General features: G+C 40.1%; 2 protein-coding genes across 8 annotated transcripts in view; one reads left to right on the top strand and one right to left on the bottom strand.

The window, feature by feature from the left end:
- The window catches only part of TPK1 (thiamin pyrophosphokinase 1), a 320136-nt gene extending 305273 nt beyond the window's left edge, over window positions 1–14863 (top strand). For all 7 annotated transcript variants that reach the window (XM_075054676.1, XM_075054684.1, XM_075054657.1 and 4 more), the window contains 2 exons: window positions 14086–14210; window positions 14666–14863. In XM_075054676.1, the coding sequence (XP_074910777.1) occupies window positions 14086–14204 (119 nt within the window). In that variant the 3' untranslated portion in view covers window positions 14205–14210; window positions 14666–14863. The remainder of the gene's footprint in view (window positions 1–14085; window positions 14211–14665) is intronic.
- An 836-nt stretch (window positions 14864–15699) lies between these two features.
- SEC61G (SEC61 translocon subunit gamma) lies at window positions 15700–19793 on the bottom strand. The gene is made up of 4 exons (XM_075054720.1): window positions 19614–19793; window positions 18002–18101; window positions 16677–16779; window positions 15700–15807 (listed from the first exon to the last, which is right to left on the bottom strand). Exons 2-4 carry the CDS (start codon window positions 18093–18095, stop codon window positions 15798–15800), a joined length of 207 nt encoding a protein of 68 aa, XP_074910821.1. The 5' UTR covers window positions 18096–18101; window positions 19614–19793; the 3' UTR covers window positions 15700–15797.
- Between the last annotated feature and the right edge of the window lie 391 nt (window positions 19794–20184).

Below are 20184 nucleotides of genomic sequence, written 5' to 3'. Positions count from 1 at the left end.
TACGTGTTCACAAAATGTGAAGGGGGAGTAAACTGGCAGACTTCTAAACTTATTAACTATTTTCTATTTGGGGAAGATTAAGTTTTGAAGCAAAACATCCAGTAGTCACTGGGGTACTATTTATATCATCATAAACTTGTGTCAACTTAACTGATTTTAATAATGATTATTATTATAAAAACCAGCAATTCTTATCTCCGCCACTGCACACGTGCTGTGGTAATGAGGAATTTTCCTTTTTTTTCCTTCTCACTTCTGCTCTTTCACACAATACCCTGACTTAACTCATTTTTCCTCTCCTCATCCCCCCTAGCTGTCAATCACTGTCACATTACTTTGCATCATATGCATCAAGAAGAGCAGCTTTTTCCATCAAGTAAGCCAATTCTAAAGCTGCCTTCCCAGAGGCTACACAGATTGTGCAAGCTGGAGGAGCTCAGGAAAGAGTAAGCTGGACAATAACAAAGGCTCCCAGAGCTGCTTCTGCCTGCCAATCTCTCATGAATGTATTCACACAGCACTATATATAGGGCATGCCTCCAGGGCCAGAATCACATCTATCAGCTCAGCGAGCAGACCTCCTATCCACACCATTAATCACAGTAGGGAGGAGGAAAATGGCTCATTACACTACATCAATGATATTGTCCATACTGTCTTCTACAAAGTACAGGAGTTGTCTCAGTGTGGTGTTCAGCATCCCCTGACTTTTGAAGTCCATGATCCAAGAGAGGGAACAAAACTTCTTAACAGGAGTGTTTACCTGTGGGCAACATAGGTTAGCCAGCAAACTGCATTTAGTGAGTTTAGAGCACTATAGCAAGGCAAGCTTTCCAAGGGATGTTTTTTCTGCTGTTAAATCTTTGGTAGTTTTCCTTCCCTCTCCCAAAATGATAGATTTGAGGGACTTTTTCTGTTCTGCAGCATAGTTTTCAAGCCCTTCAGTCCACCTCCAGTATAGTTTGTGTGTGTGACATCTGTAAGGCATTCTTTATGGCTGACTGACTTCAGGTATATTTGAGTAAGAGCTTCCTGCAGTATTCTGGCCTTCCTTAAAGGTCCTGTGCTTTGCTGGAGAGTCCTGTGACTGTTTATGGGCACCCTTACAAAAGAGCACGCAGAGATTTATCCACCTGGCAGCCGATGATGTTAGAAGTCATATAACTACATTTTTGCTCACAGCTTTTAGGCTTGATGCTTTATTGCTCTCTTTTTTGCTTATCTACCTGTAAATGAGCCCTGTACTTCAAAATCTGTATCATCCAGGTTTCACTCTTGCACATAACATGACATGACAAAGCTCTTGCCATGTACTGACCTCATTGCTGCAGGGCTCATCTGTATCAGTTCTGTACACACCTTGCAAGGTTCTCCAGCTCTTCCTGGAAATGTTGATGTTTTACTTGGTGTTTTCTAAACCCACCCTTCAGTAAGGTTTAAGCTCTTATCAGTCTTTCTTCCTGTCTGATTTTGAGGATCACTGCAAAGTGCTTCCCCTGGTCTCATGAAATCTGCATTGTAGTGGGCATGCATGTGATATTATTTTGATGGTCTTAAAACAAGCCTGCCTGTTTCTACAAGAGCAGTGACACACCTTTTGATAGGTGACCATGCCTTAAATTACAAAATAGATATAATTGTTCAGTGATCACCAAGCCTAATGTTGGATCCAAAGCTTGCATGAGACATCTCTAGGTTTTGAGGGTTACCTTGGAGAAGCACTGGCATCTTCTATATCACTGGATGTCTTGTAGTGATATGTAGCATATATTCCTAAAGTTATGATATTAGGAGGAATATGTGCCTATCTGCACATCTTCCAAGAGGTGAAATACAGTGGTAGGTCTCACTTGCTTTGAGACTTCTGCATTTGGTTAATTATGAAAAGTGTCTACTCTGATTGGAATATCCCAGGATTAATCTTCAGATGTGTCAATATATTCTTGGGTACTTCTGCTTGCTTTGTAAGCATCAGAGATTTTTTTATTTGGGTGTTGTAGAACATTTAGGGTAGTAGAGCATAGAAGAATTCAAATGAAAGGATTATAGCTATATTAAATTTTTTCCTATAAGCATAGTCATATATACATCCATCTTTTAATGCACTGTGCAGCAGACTTGTTGAAACTATTGGTAGGAAACCCCATAGCAGTAGTTAAAGAAATGCTTATAATTTGGAAATACTGTGTGCTTTGTTATTGATCTGCCTTATTTGAAAGTAGAAATTCATGTTGGGATTTCTTCAATTTTAAGCAAACATGCCTAGTTAAAATAAGTTGAGAAACAACATAGGAAATAAACTTTTACACCTATGTTTCTTCTCCTGGGATAGATACTCACTCATATATTTTTAAACTGTACTTACTTCCTTTTCTAACACTTTTGCCACACCTCTCAAAAGCTGCTAGTCTGCTGTAGATGGCAGGTTAATCAGAAACCTTTTACAGTGCTGTTTTTTCATCCTTCAGATACTTTTAAGACAGACATGAACTTAAGAGGAACTTAAGCTGCTATCATTGTTTCTAGAACTAACAGAAATGTTTTAATAGTAATTTGTAGCAGTTTTGTTTTCCTCTGAGATAATTTTGCTTTCAGTAAAACTTTCCTAATTTGCAAAAGAAAAAAGTATTTCACCTACAGTGATTTTAAACAATTGGTCAGATAGTTAATGTCTATGAAATTCTGCTAGGTGTCATCCATTTTGTGAAGTGACTACAAAACAAGAAAGGGTGGAAAATGTTGAGTACACTGAATGGCCAGGATGGGAAAAAGCAATGTCAAATAAGATCCAATCATATTTAGTATGTTTGATTTTGAGTTCAAAATAAAATTCAGAAAGGTGGCTTCCTTAGCTGTTGATAGGTATGTTTCTCCTACAATACCCCTCAGGCACTGATAATTAGTGAGGAATGACAAATGTTTGAAGATTACAGTAATTTCAGGTGAGATAAGGAACATCGCAGGCTATAAATTGGATTTACTTTATGGAAGCTCCCTATAGCCTAAAAAAGAGGCTGTTGGAGGATATATTTCCTTACTTGGCAATAGCAGCCATCACAGTCTTTCAACCCCAAGTGCTAGAAATTAGTTGGTGTTGGCAGAAGTAGACAAGCTGTAATGCAGTTGGCTTAGTCTTTTATTTTACATGTGACTACTGGATTTGTAATTCCTTTTCCTTCCCACTTCTTTTAGTGTGTTAGGGGTGGTTTATTGGTAGGTTAAAAGCCAACGTCAAGTCCTCCATACAGTAAAACTGAGAGCCTGCTGACATGCATCACTGTGCCACGGCATGACTGTTGCAATCCATCTTGACCAATGTGTTTGAAAGTTGGAACTACATATAATCAATTGCACTCTGAAAACTTTAATGTCTTTGACTGCACCATGTAGCACTACATTAATTTAGCAGCGCATTCAGCCTCTGTGTTTGAGGGTCAAGATCTTACATCACCTGGCCTGGGCAGTGCCTGACACGGCACTGCGTGATTAATGCAGAAGCCTTTAATTCCACTCAGCCCAGGCAGAAAGCATGGTATAGTCCTGCTGAGGCAGTATTCCCTAAAGGTGAAGAAGCAGGAGAAAACATCCCCCAAACCATTGAATCCCAAACAATCACAGGGCCTGGAAGTGCATGACGTGTTTCTGAATGTAGAGGATGAATTGCTAGCCAGTTTGCAAAAGGGGGGCGGGGGGCTTTTCAAAGGTCAGGAGGAGGAAGCACACCAACACAAAGAGCATTGTTCATATTGGAAATCATTACTTGAAATCAGTCAGACTTTTCCAGAGTGCACAACTAACTAAAGGATCCTCAGTAGCTAGTTTTCCACTCGAATAAAGTCTTTTAACAGTCGATGAGACTTAGGACTTGTCTTTAATGATGAATCTCCTTTTTTTAATTTTGGGGACAAACATTATATAGAAGCTGTTTGTATTCAGCAGCATCAACAATGAATCTGAATCTTGCATCCAAAAAAAGACTGTAAAAGCAAACAGACAAAAACTTTAAATGAGCCATATGCACTAACTTACTGATTCATATACATGGCAGATACCACTCCTGTGTCCTTCCTGAAGCAAAGTGCTCTAATGGTGGGTGAAGTGGAAGAAGCAGGTATTCCTAGCTAAAATAGGCTTTGCTGTGTCATAAGTTACATTTTTGTTGGAAATTTAAAAAAAAAAAAGCTGACTTCATAGCTTAGAAAGAAGGGAGATTGCAAAGACACACTGGGCAGCACTATTTCAAAAAAATCCTCTATTTTTTGGAGGACATGGAGAGCCATCTAATTCAATTGAGTGACTCTAAACTAAAAACAGTGTGGTTTGCAGTCTCCTGGTGAATTTCATGTTCTGTCTCGGGGCTGCAGCAAATAAACTTTGCTAGATTCCTGTGAGCAAGTTTGGAGGAGCTGCAGCTCCATGAATGTCAACAAATGTCAGAAGTTTACCATGCAAGTTTGAAGATAAATGGAATAGAATTAATAAGCATCAGTAATGGCTTTATAATTGAAATAGTATAGACATTAGAGGTATATAGGGTGTTAGTAATCATATTAATTATTTGTTAACAGAAAGACAAAGTAATAAAATTGAAAATCAAAAAGCTTAGTTGTTCACATGCAGATCTGGGGGGACATTTTGTAACAGAAATAATTGCTTTTGCTTCATCCTCAGGGTGATATTATCTGTGTCTAATTGTTTTTCCTGAAGAAAGCAGAGCAATCTAAAATTCTAAGTAATGCACAGCAACTGTAGGGGTGAAAATAACCACATTTTAGAAACCTCTTACAGCATCCCACCTCAATGCAGTGAAAGGAAGCAGTGCTGCTAGGAAGGGTAAAGATAAATGGAATTACTTTTCTATTAGAAGTATAATAGACTTTATTAGTTAGTCACCTGTGCTTAGAATAGATCAGCTGTCAGGGAGAGCAAGTAGATGAATATGTACCTTGTGAGCTGTCAGGAGCAGATCAGTGTGGGTTTTTTAAATAATAATTATGTGCTTCCAGAGAAATGGTTTAGACAAAAGCACAGCTGCTTTATTGATGATGCCTTTTGTGCATAAGGATGAATATTCTAGTTTGTTCTTTTCATTTTTCCATGTAAATGTAATATCATGTTTCCATAAAACTCTTTTAGGAAATGGTGCCATTAGCTATTAAAGCTTGCATAATAAAATTATTTGTCAGGGATTTAATTTGATCGAAGTCAGTTATTTGTAATAAAGTGCTAGTAGCTAAGAGGGGCTGCTGTTTGCATTCAAGACTGGCAATGCCCTTGCCCTCTGCAAGCCACTATGCAACAGCTGTCCTGGGATTCAGTGTGGCAGGGCGCACAGAAGGTATCTTTTTTTGCATCCTGACCAGTGTTCAGAGATAAAGGCAACTGTTCACTTTCTTGTGGTCAGAGGAGCTCTTTGAGCACCAGATCCACTATTCTGGCACAGTTTAATAGTCTGTCTGGTCTGGCAACTTGATTAACATGTGGTCTGGGAGCAAGAAATGCTGCAACTGGTGGTTGAGAGAGTCCGTGGCACATACACGGCTCCTGGGGGTCACCCAGAAGTCTGAAAGGAGCAGCTGTGGACCGGGTCAGTTCTGGTGAGGGCTGGACTGGGGGGGGGGGGGGGGGGGCGTTAAATCTGCAATATGTTGAACCCCTCCCAGAGTTCAGAAAGTCTGCTTTGATCTTCACTATTGTACAGTTGCATCTTGTGTACAGCCACCTTTGTTCTGCCACAAATACTGGTTCCAGCCCACCACCGTTCGGCCACTATCCTGCCCCTACAAAACACAGCAGAAGCTGGAGTTAAGGACTGAGCCTTTACAGAGCTTTGTCAAATTATATTTAGTTTCATTTTGGCACTGTAGCCCAGTGGCAGAACAACTTGTGCAGCAGAACAGGACTCTCGATATGGAGCTGAGCTAGTGCTGGCAGCAGTGATAAGGAGGAGAAGCTAGCCTGCTTAAACTTGTTTTTCAGAGCTGGCTAGGGAGTGGCTTTAGATCAACTCCCTTAGGAAAATCGCATCCCCAGCACAGAGAAAGGAACCAGAGCAGTGCTAAATTTGATGGCAGACTTGACACTGGGGACTCTTCCTACACACTGGTAGGCAGTAGAAGAGGTTGGCTGAGACTATTGTGCAGTGTTTATGGCAGTGCTGCTGTTGTCATCCATGGAGCAGATGAGCGAGATCCCTATTTAACCCAAGCTGTGTAGGTATTTACTGAGCAAATATCCATATACCCATATTTCAGCTACAGGCCAGTTTGGATGTTACAGGAATAATCATTGTATCTGCGCATTTTTGCAAACGATGGGAACAATGGTACCATACGGAAGCTGGAAGACTTGTATTATGCATGTGTTTTAAAATCCTCTTTTACTGCCTCTTCTTGTGAATTTATGAATCTAAATGTGACAGGATTTATCAGAATTCCAAAGAATAGAAGAGAAAAAGAATTAACTATGTGTTCTGTTTAAATAATATCACACTTAAAAACCCATTGAAGGATGATAGGTTTCTGTAAGAGGGTGAGTTTTTTCATCTTCATGCAAAGTGGTGGAAAAAGACTGTAGCTAGAGGCAAGATGTTAATCAAGGTCAGTCCTGGATCTGGTTGTGTTGAAAAGCTTTCTGTTGACAAGTTGTTCATAGCCTGCATACATGGACATAGTCAACTAGGCCTGAGATTTGGGTCAGGAAAAGATTGCCTTTCCTTCCTCTTCCCCTATCACTCTTCCCTGTCTCCAACAGCCTGATCACAAGGAATGTAGGGGGAAATTCACTCCTTTCTGCAGCAGTGCATGTGGTCATTTGCTAGGATCATTTGGATATCTGCCTCTAACAAATTCAGTATATTTCACAATTAGATGCATCATATCAACTTGTTGGTGTAGCAGCTTTCAAAATAGCAAGTATTTTTAGGTTCTTTGCTGTCACGTCAAACCAGAGCTTCAGACCTACATGCCAAGACAGAACACCATTGTTTTTAGCTAATCTCAAGTTTCAGTGTTGTAGCAGATTGCCATTCTCAGCTTTGTGTGACTAAGTAATGTCCCTAAAGCATGCAAGCGTAATAGGATGATGTGTGCTATGAGGTGTCTTATGGATGTTTAGAACTAAGACAATTCATTAGCTGATGCATCTCAGCATTACTCTTGCCCCTTTTTCTCATGAGAATAGCATTCTTTATCTCACAACATGAAGTAGAGATAGAGCAAAATAGCAACAAGTTATTTTGTCTAGATTATATGCAAGATCTCTACAGTAGTGACTGTCAAACTGAAGCTATATTTTATTTCTGCAGCTATTTCTTCAGTGCTCTAACACTATTATTAATACTACCTGTCACTTGTACAGCCCTTCAGAGTTGCAAGTAGTTTGATAAACATTATACAAACTTACTGGAAAGCATAAAAAATGAAGTAAACACTGTGCTGCTTGCTGGCTAAACTAAATTCTTCAAATTACTTCATAGCCTGGCTTTGTCTTTAGCTTAGCAAAACAATCTTCCAGACCAGCTAGTTTCCTGACTTTCTTCATACTTACATTTTTGGTAAATCACTTCTGCTATTGTAGTATTGGTATAGCTTTATCATATCTAGACTGGAGAGGCACTACTGAAAATAGTATATACGGTTTCCATGTCAGACTTTCCGGGCCACTTTAATTAAATAAAGAGGCTAAAGTGATTTTGAACAAACACTGGAGCACATCTTAGTAGTGCTAAAATGCTGCTAATAGCCATAGAAACTTCCTGCAGTTAATGATTCTTGTTGATTTTGGTGAAGCAGTAGTAGCAGCAGAGACATTAGCGTAGAAAGCACTCTATTTCTCAGCATCATTTTTATCAGCTTATCATTTTAAATTGCTACCAAGCAGGTGATGTGACAGGAGGAGTTTGAGCTATTCTTACAGTACCGCCATGATTACAAGGCTGAAAAAAATATGGGGAAAAAAAAAATGTGTGCTGGAAATAAATGTGAAAACTTCTGGCACTCATTTGCATTTCTGAAGGCTCACCCAACATGGGTGGTTTCTTTCCAGTGTAGAACACACAGTTCTATTAACTTATTTTTCTCTCTTTTTATATGAAATTGTTAAGCCTTGACAGCCAGTGCTTTTGTTGTCACCTCCTGAATTCCCACCAACGTGAGGCCAGGCAGCCTGTGCTGCAAAGCCCGTGCCCAGAGTCTTTGCCAGCATCTGAACCAGTGGAGTAACAACCTGGCCTTGCCTGCTAAGCCTCCTTCACCCTGTATCCTCTCAATGCTTTCATGAGCCCACTCGTACGAATCTGTTGAGATTACAGAACCATTGCTCTGTGCTACAAAACCAGGTACCAGAAGTTAAAATAGTTATAAAAATTGTCCAATGTAGTCTCTGCCTGTTCAAAACTCCCCTTGGCCCTGAGGGGATCTGTGCCATGACAGGCTAGCCCATCCCCTCCCAGCAGACTCGGCAAGCCTTTATGGTACTTCAGTGTTGTGTCAGTATTGAAAATAGTTCGTGGTTTATTGTAAATTACTGTTATTTGCAACTTCCAGTTTTGCAGTTCCCATTGCACAGAGATCAAGGACCCAATTTTTCCTTTCTTTCCTTTGTATCCATCAGTGTAAATCAAGATTAACTCCAGTGAAGTCAGTCTAATCAACAAGTGTAAAACTAGGAGGAATGAAAGGAAAACCAGTCTATGAACTATTTGGTTTTTGTTTTTAAATAGCAAAATTAATGCTGCTGTTCTGCAGACACAGGGTGACCTGCAAAGTACTAGCTCATGCGTTACTAATGCATCTCCATTTAAATGCAGATTTCTGCTCCTAACACAGAACTTCAGGGAAATCCTCTCTAGATAACCTGTAATAGGATACCAAATGGTAATTCAATATTTCACTTTAACTTGTGTTTCAGCTTATTGATCTTAATTTTCTATCATTTTGATGCAGCATTTGCCTAGGGGGAAGAGGATTACATTCACTATAATAAGGCTTTTAATTAATAATTAATTATTTTGATATTCCAAACATCCATGCCAGCAGTGGCAATCTGCTTGTATTCCTGTACCTTTTTGTGTTTACAGTGGTGGAAATCAGCAAGGTGTGACTTTATATATTTCAGGAAAGACTTGAGACACACAGCTGAGAAAAGGAAGCATCATAGAGATATCACGGTATCTATGTGGGACATGCTTATTGTGACAGTATTTCGTTCTCAGTCATTTGTGGTAACAGTAGTTAAGACCCTGACTTGGTGAAATCCCATGCAGTGGGACCACTTGTGCTATGCTGCTGCATTCAAGGGCTTTCCAAAAGGCTTCCATTTGCCTACATGTCTTCACATAAAAGACATGAGGCCTGACTGTTCAGCCATTCTCACACCAAAATCACTGCCTTCACTACATCTACTCCTTGGTAAGGAAGGACTTGCACCTCGTAAACTCCTTTTCCAGCATGACCATTAGATACCACAGTTAAAAGCCTCTCTCTCAGCAGTCCAGATTTTGCTGTGGTTTTGGTATAGATGTAGGAATAACCAAAGGGTCTGCTTGTTCAATTAAGCCTTTAAAATTAATGACATCATTTGCTTTTGGCATATATGATATGTTTAAGAAGAAGTTTTTTCTCTGTATATGCCTCCCTCAAGCCCTGCTTAAGTGCAGCTTATAAGATGTACATGAGACCCTGATATAAGCTCTCTTCTGCTGGACTGAATTTTAAATTTAAGTATCCTAGAGTACAATGAAGTCATAGAAATAATGTTTAGAAGTCTACTAGATCATGAATACTGTTATTAAGAGGAATAACCTGATATTGAGAGTTAGTGTTTTTGCAGCACCTAACATGACGAGACGCAATCTAGTTATATTTAGTCCATGCTATTTCTCAGTTTCCAGGCTGAAAGCTTGCAGTGCAATGGTGAACACGTTGCAAGCAAGACTTAGGTCTCATTTTCAGTAGTGTCAACTAAAAAATAACCCCTCCAACCATGGCAGAGGTATAAATATGATACGAGTTTTTAAAATACATTTTTAGGTTTGGGCTTTTTTGTTTGATTTTTTATACAGCTTGATTACTTACAGGGTGCATTTTGTTAACATTTCCAAATGTTGTTCTGGCAACCATAAGATTCATCAATTTTCAAAATCTTACATCTGAGATTAACATTTTCCACATGGCACCCTTAGAATTGTGTATGGAAAAAAAAAAGTATCCAAAGACGAGCAATAAAGTAGTGAAAATGGGCAGGTTAATGAGGGTTAATGAGACCTCCTTTGTCATATAATTTGGTCAGCAAAAGGGATGTCTAAGAAATAATGATCTTTGTGATTATGCTTCTTTGAGCTCACCTACGAGCCCTCAGGTTTCTTCTCTAAATTATTTCCAACATTCTCAAACCCTGACAGATTCAATGACCTGCTAAACAAAATAAGAACTGCTTGAAAAACATTCCTCCACTACCACATCAAAATAAGACCTGCCCATGACCATGTTTAGGTCTGAATTAGTGAGTGGTATGTTGCAATCCATCAGACAGAAATGAGAATCTTTCGTTACTGGTAAGAACATAGGGCACACCATAAAAAGCTGTCTCATAATAGATTTTGTTGTTTGCTTGTTTGTTTGTTTGGGGAGTTGTTTGGGGTTTTTTTGGGGGGGGTCCCCCAAAAAGGCAGGAATAGCATTTGCTTTTAGTTCTGAAGTCCATAATTGTCAGACTTCAAAACCACAACAAGAACTACTACTTGGTTACCTTCTCATGTAACCACTCATGACCCCCATGGCTCTCCTTGAAGGCACAACCCCCTAGGCTCAGTGCCACCAAGATGTGCTGACTTTACAGATGGAGAGTAATGAAAAATAGTATAGCTACACTGGAGGAGCTGGGTAGAGTGTCTTTCTCATCAACAGTCCATTATCAGTAATCACAGTTTGATTGGAACCAAAGCACTAACCAAAACTTCAGGGGAAAAAAATGTCTAACACTGCTGGAATGGGGGGGGGTGTTGTTTTCAATTACTCACTTCTGGTTTTACCCAAATCAGCTCTTGAAGATTCTCGTGAAAAACAGAAGACTACTATTTGTCTAAAAGAAAAATTTCAGTGATCCAAAATAAAATATCTTTTAATTACAGAATTCTAAAAATCCTAGGGGTTTTGAGATTTAGATTTTTTTTAAAAAATCACAATGTGAAATCCTTTATTAGAATAATATTTGGTACCCATCAAAACTATATATACTAAATATTAGAAAATAAAAAGGTTGTTTTCTTTGGAATGCAATTCAGAAAAATAATCTCAATAGTGAGAATGGGATTTTTTTTTGTAGTAGGCTTTTTCCCAAGGCATAAGCTCTTGCTAGGACTTAACAAATAAGACTGAAAGCCATTTAAAAAAAAGGGAATGGATCAGGTATGAACTGATAAAACTTCTGACTTCTTTAACCTTGTAAACTTCACATCATAATGCATGACACAGCAGGAAGTTTTCCTAGAAACACGAGGTATGTACATCCTCTTATTTCCTTTACTGGCTTAAACCTAGTTTTTCACATTAATTACTGTTCGTTTATTGAATGGAAAGCATGCATTTTTAATTATGTTAGTTGAAATGTTGGCTGGTTGTGAAACCAAGTACTTGGAATTCGTCCATTTGAGCCACGTGAATCAGCAGTGCTGTTCTATGGATTTTGCATTTTTTTCACTTCAGCATTTCAACTGCAACCCTTGCACAGAAGAAAATCTGGTAGACAAAGATAAAAGGCTCCATCTAGTGGGCAAGAACTTTTTGTTTAAAGGAAAAAAAAGGCAAGATTTTCAATTAATTTTATGCATGAAGAAATACTGCTTTAGATTTTGTTTCATTAAGCTGCCATGTTGTTCTTAATTCTTGCCTTCTACAGAGCCATTATTTCATATGCAAAGCTGAAACGTTAAGAATTATTCTGACAGTCTTGAGCAAGAAGCAATAAATGATACTAAATGAGTGGGTTTATAAAGAAGAAGAGTTGATCCACAAAGTTCTTCCTCCCCCTTCAAGCTCCAATATTTAGTAATCAAAAATAGATAATTTGTGCGTCAACAAATACTTTAAACTATTTAAGGTTCTTTCCTACTTAAAACTGACTGGAAACATTCATAAAGACCATAACACGGTATTTTGGGGAGTATTTTCTACAAAGGGAACTCTGCCCATGTGTTACCCTCATCTTCATTAAATAACCTGTTTACCTGCAAAAGGTGAAATCTGGGTTCTCTGGCAACTCAGTCCAGTGCATCAGCTTCTGGCAAGGCATAACCCTATCGTCCTCTGCTCTCTCTTCCAAACACCAAAACTCATTCATCCTGACATTTGTCTAGGAGCCTGCCTCCCATTGTTGTGTCCAAAATCATCCTGATTGATAGAATCTAGCACCTTTATTTTAGGTACATAATTGATCTGATACAGTACTTTTTTTTTATCTCTTTGCTGAACTTCTGCACTGCATTGCAGTTATGCTCTAAACTCTTGAGAGATTCGAGTGGCAGGACTCTTCAGTTTAAAGCAGTAGTGAAACTCGAGTGTTGCTCTCTCATTCCAACCAAACACAGCTAGCAGCCGAAACTCCTCTTCAGTTCGTTTCAGGCTGATAACAAGAGTGGGAGCAGGAACAAGTAGCAGTAAGCAAGCACAGAGCTGGCAGAACAGACGCTGAACTACATTGTATGTATGTGTGTCCTGCCTTTTGTCAGACTTTCTTTCATTTTCAAGCCATACAGCCTAGCAAGATCAATTCCTCCTGTGCAGCTTCCAGGAATGGGGAGACAGTGTTAACATGCATTGTAGTAACATATTACTACACCTAAGTTTACTATAGCCCATGCTCGCATTCACAACTGGAATATTTGTCTCCTGTGCAAATCACAAAATAGAGCTTAATATGTTGTTTTGCACACCTCTTGATCACAGCGAGATCTCCACTTGCAGTGGCCGCTTGATAGCAAATCCAGAGGATTCCTCCTTCAGTATTAATGCACGATTTGGCAATTCTGACAGGCCACACAGACTTGCTGATCTGCCTGAACAATTCTCCCCAGCTGCAGCTCTCCTTGTATCCTCCACGGAAATGTAACTCTGCAGCGCCAGCGAGTAAGAGCCATCATTTGGCTTGTTTTACAGACTAAACCAAAGGATAGTCTTAGAGTTCTTACACCCATATGCAAGGACTAATACAGAACTGACTACTCTTAAAGTGCCTTTGGGGAAGTTCATACGTTTGCAAAATGCAAAAAATGCAAATCTCCAAAAGGGAGGAAATGGAAGATAAAAATTAAACTGCATTTTTTTGTTTGGGGCAGCTTGTATCTTTGGTCTCAGCTTGTAGGCAGTCTATGTAACCCTTAAAACATGTCAGCTAAACCAATACAGAATAGTTGTTTAAAACTTTGCAGATAGATACTTCAAAATTATCATTGCAACTGCACTGTTAGCTGTGTTAAATGCTCCTAAAACTGACACTAGCTATTTGTTAACAGTAATGCCCCTTGGTTTCTAATGCACATGGACACCTACCTCACTAGGCACATAACAGAAGAAAAGATGCAAGTCACTTCAAAGCAAAAGTTGTTAAATAATATCAATTTTAACTGCAGGCCTTTGCTCTATAACTGTTCGCACTTTAAGAGATCACAGGCTTGCTGCTGAACTAAAGCAAATCTCATGTTTGGAACTACAGTAAGATCCTCTGCTTCATTTTACTTTAAATACCTTGTCTAGCACTGGTACTTGAGCTGTGCTAATGAAATACAAATTTCCAGATGCAAAACTCTGGGGGACATTCAACAATCTGCTTTTGTAATAATCTGCTGTAAACTCAAAATGCTAATTTGGGGATTAAGTATTAATTTATTCCCTCTACAGGTCATTGGATAGTCTCATACAAGCCTTCTAATTAATATTTAACATACCTATTTTAGATGTTGTTTATCTGGGTTAGATTTACTCAGCTGTTTTTTCCTTCTTTGCGGGAGCAGTAGTCTTTACAACAATAAATGCACATCAATGCATTTCTTTCAAGAGTACCACTCAGTCTCTTACTTATTTTTCACAGCTAACCAGGTGCTGAAGTTTGGAACACTGGTCAGTACTTCCAACACGTATGATGACTCGGGGATTGTGACCATTGAGACGGACAAGCCTTTGCTATGGACAATGGCTATCAAAAGATAAGATAAGGTACAGCTGCCTTTTCTGATCTGACCCACTCAAATGACTGCAAGATTTCACTGAATTCAGTGAAGACAGTAAAGCTGTTCCAAAAAGATATAAGCAGGCACTGATTTTATGTACTGAATGGCAAACAAATCTGATATATAAGTCACTTGAGACCAAATCAAGATTAGCAGCAATAACTGAGTACTTCATTCTGGTACCTCACACTACCTAATCAGAAGACACATGAGCTGCCTCCCAATAGGATCACAAACAGAAGTGAATGTAAAGAAACTGTTACTGCTTATCTGGTTGTTCAGACTATTTTTACAAAGTATTTTATTCAAATACTGAACTATTTTTTCCCCTTTTGCTAAGAGGAAATACAGTACACAGTTGCACATAGTATAACTATACTAAAACGTGATAGCACTAAGAGTAGTTAATCTCATTTTTCTGTCCTGGTTTGTAACATGCAGGTGCTGGTGAAGATTTCTCAAGAAGAGCAGTAATTGAACTTTTCTACTTATGAAGCAAGTTTGTGTACTGAAGAAGCTTCATTTTTGCTGTAATACCAATATCAGATCTCCTGGTATTAAGTGCTTTTAAAGTCTGTAATGGAAGTAGCACTGTAACTTCTGCAAACACCAAATGCTTACAATAAACTTTCTGGAATGAAATATAAATTGCTTAATCTCAATCTGAGGAGGAAGAACATTGCATCTACCAGAGTTTTTACAGGCATAGTTCTTAAAATCAAAATATTCAGTCATTTACTAATGGAAACTTCCAGGTCAACAAAAACAGAGCCCTTTATAATTCTATGTGCAGTTGTCTTAGAGAACCAGTATCCAAAATGGGTGTATATCCTATCCAACAGTGTGAGCAAGTTGTTGATTTGCTGAAGGACTTCTTAGTATCTCTGACAACTATATTAACCTCAAACCAGCTAAGTTTGGCTTTCTTAATTATGCCATCAGAGTAAGGACTGGCAATGCAAGTTCTTTATTTGATGGAGGTTTTTTTCCAGTCAAGTACATAGTATAACGTAACAGGACTTCCAAATGCAGAAAGGAATTACAGGTAATGATGGTGATTCCAGAAATTAGTGACAAGAATTCCAGTTGACAGATTTTTCAATCACCACTCAAGAGGATACAGTAATGCTGTTTCCTTGCTGTCTACTTTTGCTGGAACAATGCCGTTTACTAAGCAGTAAATTAAGCACTGCTTCTGAAGAGAGGCTGTACAGTTGTCACCCTTGGAGGTTTTCAATACCTGACTGGACAAAGCCTTAAGCAACCGTGTCAGAATGCAACACTGACCCAACTTTGAGCAGGAGGTTGGACTAGAGACCTCCCAAGGTTCCCTCCTACCTGAATAACTCTGTTATGGTTTAAAGAAGTAATAAAACAAACAAATAAAACACTCTACTACTACTAAAAAAAAAAGCCTGTAATGTAGACAAGTATGATCGCATACACTTTAAAAGAGGAATAAGATGACAAGAATGTTTGAAAACCCAAACTGAGCTTGTTTAATAGCAAACAAGTTAAAGCTGTGAAAACTTTGCAGCAAGTGTCACAACATCTTGTTCTTCATGATGAATATTCAGCCGCCTCTGTTGAGAGAACAAAGTAATCAGTTTCAACTAATCAAGTGTGATCAAGCAATCCCATCTGAAGTCTAATTTATCCTCCCACCATTGCCTTGTTAGGACAAACATTACTACCGTTACAGCTTATCTACTATTTTCAAACATTTCTCCTTGCCTAGACCACGACTCTTACAGGTATAAGCAAGCCACATGTCACGGTAACAGAACAGTATTTAACTTGTTCCAGTGCTAGAAAAGGGATTACATCAGCTCTGGAGAATCTCAGGAGTTTTAATTGGTAGTGTTAATACGTCAGTTCCATGACTGCCAGTCAACTTAAGGGTCAAGTTTTTAATGCTGCAACATTCATTCTAAAAGGTATTTTACAAAATGCAGTTACAAGTAAAACAAAGTTTCAAACATATCTAGCACTCAGTAAATGAAACAAGACCAACTTTGTTCTGTGCCCTGTCACCTTCCAGCACAATCACTCAGTTTTCTCTACCTTACCATCCATGCATTTACTTTGGATACCCAAATTATAAACTGGAAATAGTGAGAGTATGTAAGATCCGAATAAAGTAAATGTTCTATGATCAAACACACACTGTGGAACTGGAACACAAAACATTTAATGTTCAGTTTTGAAGCAGAATACTTGAAAAAAACCTGAAGAACTATGGATCTAATATTTTGCAGCATATTAAATTAACAACTGCTTCCTGATCAAGTCCTTTGAATCAAGTAATACCTGTCACATTACACTACCATGTGAAATGCAGAGATACTAAAGCAACACGGATCCTGTAGGGCTCGCTAACATCCTCTGTTTAAAACTGAACAGGTAAAAACAAATGTCAAATTCAGTGAAATTAAAGGTCATATTTACTTACACAATGATATTGTTGATTGGGATATGGATCAATTTGACAAAGAAACCAATAAATCCCATTATTGCAAAGCCTATTGCTGTTGCCATGGCAATCTTCTGGAACTCTATAAAACCAAAAAAATTTTAGTCTAGGAAGCCTCATGTATGGCATACAGGAGATGTGCGCTACAGTGACCACAGGAGAGAGATCTCTTTAGAAAACGGTAACGTTAACACAGGAAGCAGTTCAAAAGCAAACTGCATTGACACTGAGAAACAAATCCACTTTTTCAGAAGACAGATGAGATTTTAAGAGAAGATGCTGCTTTCCACAAAGCATGGCCAATCTTAACTTTTTAAATAATAAGCAGAATCAGAAATACCCACGGTTCATAACAATTTATGGAACGCTTATTCCATTATGTTTACTTCATATCCCTACAAGGCCTGAAAATAATCCCCAATACAGTATAAAAAAAATGGAAAAGCTGCATTTACATCTGTCACAGGAAGACATATTAAGTCCCCACAGAAATCAAGTACTTAAGTGATATTCTCAATTATTTTAATAAAGCAGCCATGAAATGGACTAGGAAGGTCAACAGCCCCTCACAACCCTGCCAGTCTGACAGTGAATGAAGTTCCTTACTGATCTCAAAAGATGTCAGTAAACTTCATCCTGAGCATGTGAATAAAGCATCGTAACTACCGCCATTAAGGACAACCAATTGCATTCTGGTTAGAGTCACAGCTTCTCTCTAATGCCTTTGAGAAAATCCAAACACCTCCTCTTCTATACTTCCAGCAACCAAGTTCTTCCTGTCACAATCAGGCAGTCACCTGACAACTGTGAAGTACAGAATGGGCACTGCAAAAAACAATCCTAGCTCCTTTTGGGTCTCCTAAAAATTAAGTGTTTCCTCCAAGGTCAAGTAACAAGCAGTTTCCTCCAGAATATCCCCCAAGTTGACTGCAATCAGTCGAACCTGACTACTGTATTTATCTTTTCGAAGTGCACGCAAGTTCTTCTCAGAGCAGTTTACGTAATACATGAAACTATTACTTGCCTGTCTGAAAATGGCCAATTTCAGCTACTTAGCCTGTTTCATAAGGTGAGTTTAAGTACCACTCTCACACACCTGACTGATACATACCAGAAAAGGACACATTCAAGTATTATTATATCCAGAACCATAAACCCATTAACAACTGGATAACTGCTCAAGTTTAAATCTCATACTGAAAGATGAGAAACATTCATGACAAATGAATCAAGTCACATATGGAAGGATACATGGTAAAATATAAGAAGAAATAAGGATTGCTTCTGGGTTTTGTGTGCTTTACCTTTCCTGTCAGGCTTGGTGCATCTTTTAACAAGTCGTATGGAGTCTTTTACAAACTGACGGCTGGGTTCCACGAATTGCATTACCTGATCCATGATTACCTGCAAAGATGAACAGATTTAGTATTGGCGGTGCCATGTATATACTGAAAGGGAGAATTTTTTTTGAAAGGGAGAATTTTTTTTGAAAGGGAGAATTTTTTTTGAAAGGGAGAATTTTTTTTGAAAGGGAGAATTTTTTTTGAAAGGGAGAATTTTTTTTGAAAGGGAGAATTTTTTTTGAAAGGGAGAATTTTTTTTGAAAGGGAGAATTTTTTTTGAAAGGGAGAATTTTTTTTGAAAGGGAGAATTTTTTTTGAAAGGGAGAATTTTTTTTGAAAGGGAGAATTTTTTTTGAAAGGGAGAATTTTTTTTGAAAGGGAGAATTTTTTTTGAAAGGGAGAATTTTTTTTGAAAGGGAGAATTTTTTTTGAAAGGGAGAATTTTTTTTGAAAGGGAGAATTTTTTTTGAAAGGGAGAATTTTTTTTGAAAGGGAGAATTTTTTTTGAAAGGGAGAATTTTTTTTGAAAGGGAGAATTTTTTTTGAAAGGGAGAATTTTTTTTGAAAGGGAGAATTTTTTTTGAAAGGGAGAATTTTTTTTGAAAGGGAGAATTTTTTTTGAAAGGGAGAATTTTTTTTGAAAGGGAGAATTTTTTTTGAAAGGGAGAATTTTTTTTGAAAGGGAGAATTTTTTTTGAAAGGGAGAATTTTTTTTGAAAGGGAGAATTTTTTTTGAAAGGGAGAATTTTTTTTGAAAGGGAGAATTTTTTTTGAAAGGGAGAATTTTTTATTACAGAAGTAGGAGTTACCTACAAAATTCACAGAGACTTAAGGTAAAGTGTCATACTCCAACCTAACCAGACTTGAAAAGATACTTCCACTTTGCAGAAAATAAAGACATGGTATCAATACATGAACATGAGGACCTACCACTGCCTGCAAAAAATATGAAAAACTATGCCTTTCAGCATAGCTGATGAAAACGACAGCTCCATCATAGCTTGCTTTCAGCTTATGTCCTACACTGTGTTTCTGAGGACACTGCTGAAGGTGTCTAAATAGACAAAAGTCACCGCTCTCAAGAAAGCCCCAAGCCAAAGCTGCTGGAGGGCTGGTGCGCACCGAGGGAAATACCGTGGCCTGATCTCGTTCTCCAAACAAGCACCTGCCAGCGCTGCCACCCCAAGCACCACACCGGGCTGGAGGGATCTGCGGTCATTAACCAGCACAGGCCCTCCGATACGAGGGTCCTTCTCACGTCTCCCTGCCACGCGACGCGACGCGACGCGACTCCCCTCCTCGCCCCTGCGGCCGAGGCCGGGCCGCCCGGCCTGCCCCAGCTCCCCCGCCCCGCCGCGGGACGGGCCGCACGGGCCGGCGGCCTCGCTCCAAGGGAGCCTGGGCCCCCGAACCCCCCGCGGAGGCCGACCCGGCGGGCCTGCGAGCCGGAGCCGGGCCCGGGGCTCGCTCCCCCCGCTCCTCAGCCCCCGCCGCCCGGGCGGAGGGGCGCCCCGGGCGGAGGGGCGCCCCGAGCGGGGCGGCGACCGCCCGGGGGTCTCCGGGCCGCCCTTACCGCTCGCGCTGCTGGCGAAGGCCACGTCGCACGGCGGCGGGGGGCGGCGACGTCAGCGTACGCGGCGGCGGGGGCGGCGACGTCAGCGCGCACGGCGGGCGGGGCGGGTTTGTTTTAAGAAGAGAAAGGAGGGGGTTGGGGTTGGGTCTTTTTTCGTTTTCTTTCTGGTTCCCGGGGCCCCTCGCCCTCTCCCCCGCCGCCTGGGCCTAGTGGGGGGAGCGGCGCGGCCCGGTGATCCGGGCAGAGGGGCCCCGGCCGGGGCCGGGGGAGGCCTCAGCGCCTCAGGGCGGGCAGCCGGCGCGCAGCGCGGGGGGAGCCCGTCGGTGCGGCCCGGCGGGGGCTGCGGGGCGGCGCGGGTTGATGCGGCTGTCACGTACCCGGGCGGCGCGTCCGTCGGCGTTTGACAACGAATTTGCTTTCCCGCGCGGTGACAGCCGTGGGATCCGAGAGCCTCGTGGCGGGAAATAAAGAGAAGATGGTACCACTGTACCTGTGACAAATGCTGTTCGGTGAAGGGAGGGGGGAGGAACCAACGTGAAAAAGCTGCTCAGGCTGTGATTGCCCGTGAGTC

This window comes from Buteo buteo, chromosome 2 (assembly GCF_964188355.1).
Source record: "Buteo buteo chromosome 2, bButBut1.hap1.1, whole genome shotgun sequence".
Taxonomy (NCBI): Eukaryota; Metazoa; Chordata; class Aves; order Accipitriformes; family Accipitridae; genus Buteo; species Buteo buteo.
The sequence above is the reverse complement of the archived record's forward strand: the minus strand, read 5'-3'. Positions and strand labels throughout refer to the sequence as shown.

What these genes read in the sequence shown, in the direction of transcription:
- SEC61G (XM_075054720.1), bottom strand. Translation starts at nt 18,095, where the DNA reads ATGGATCAGGTAATGCAATTCGTGGAACCCAGCCGTCAGTTTGTAAAA. An exon ending in CACCAAGCCTGACAGGAAAG is followed by an intron (nt 16,780 to 18,001) that starts GTAAAGCACACA and finishes TTGGTTTTATAG; the next exon opens with AGTTCCAGAAGATTGCCATG.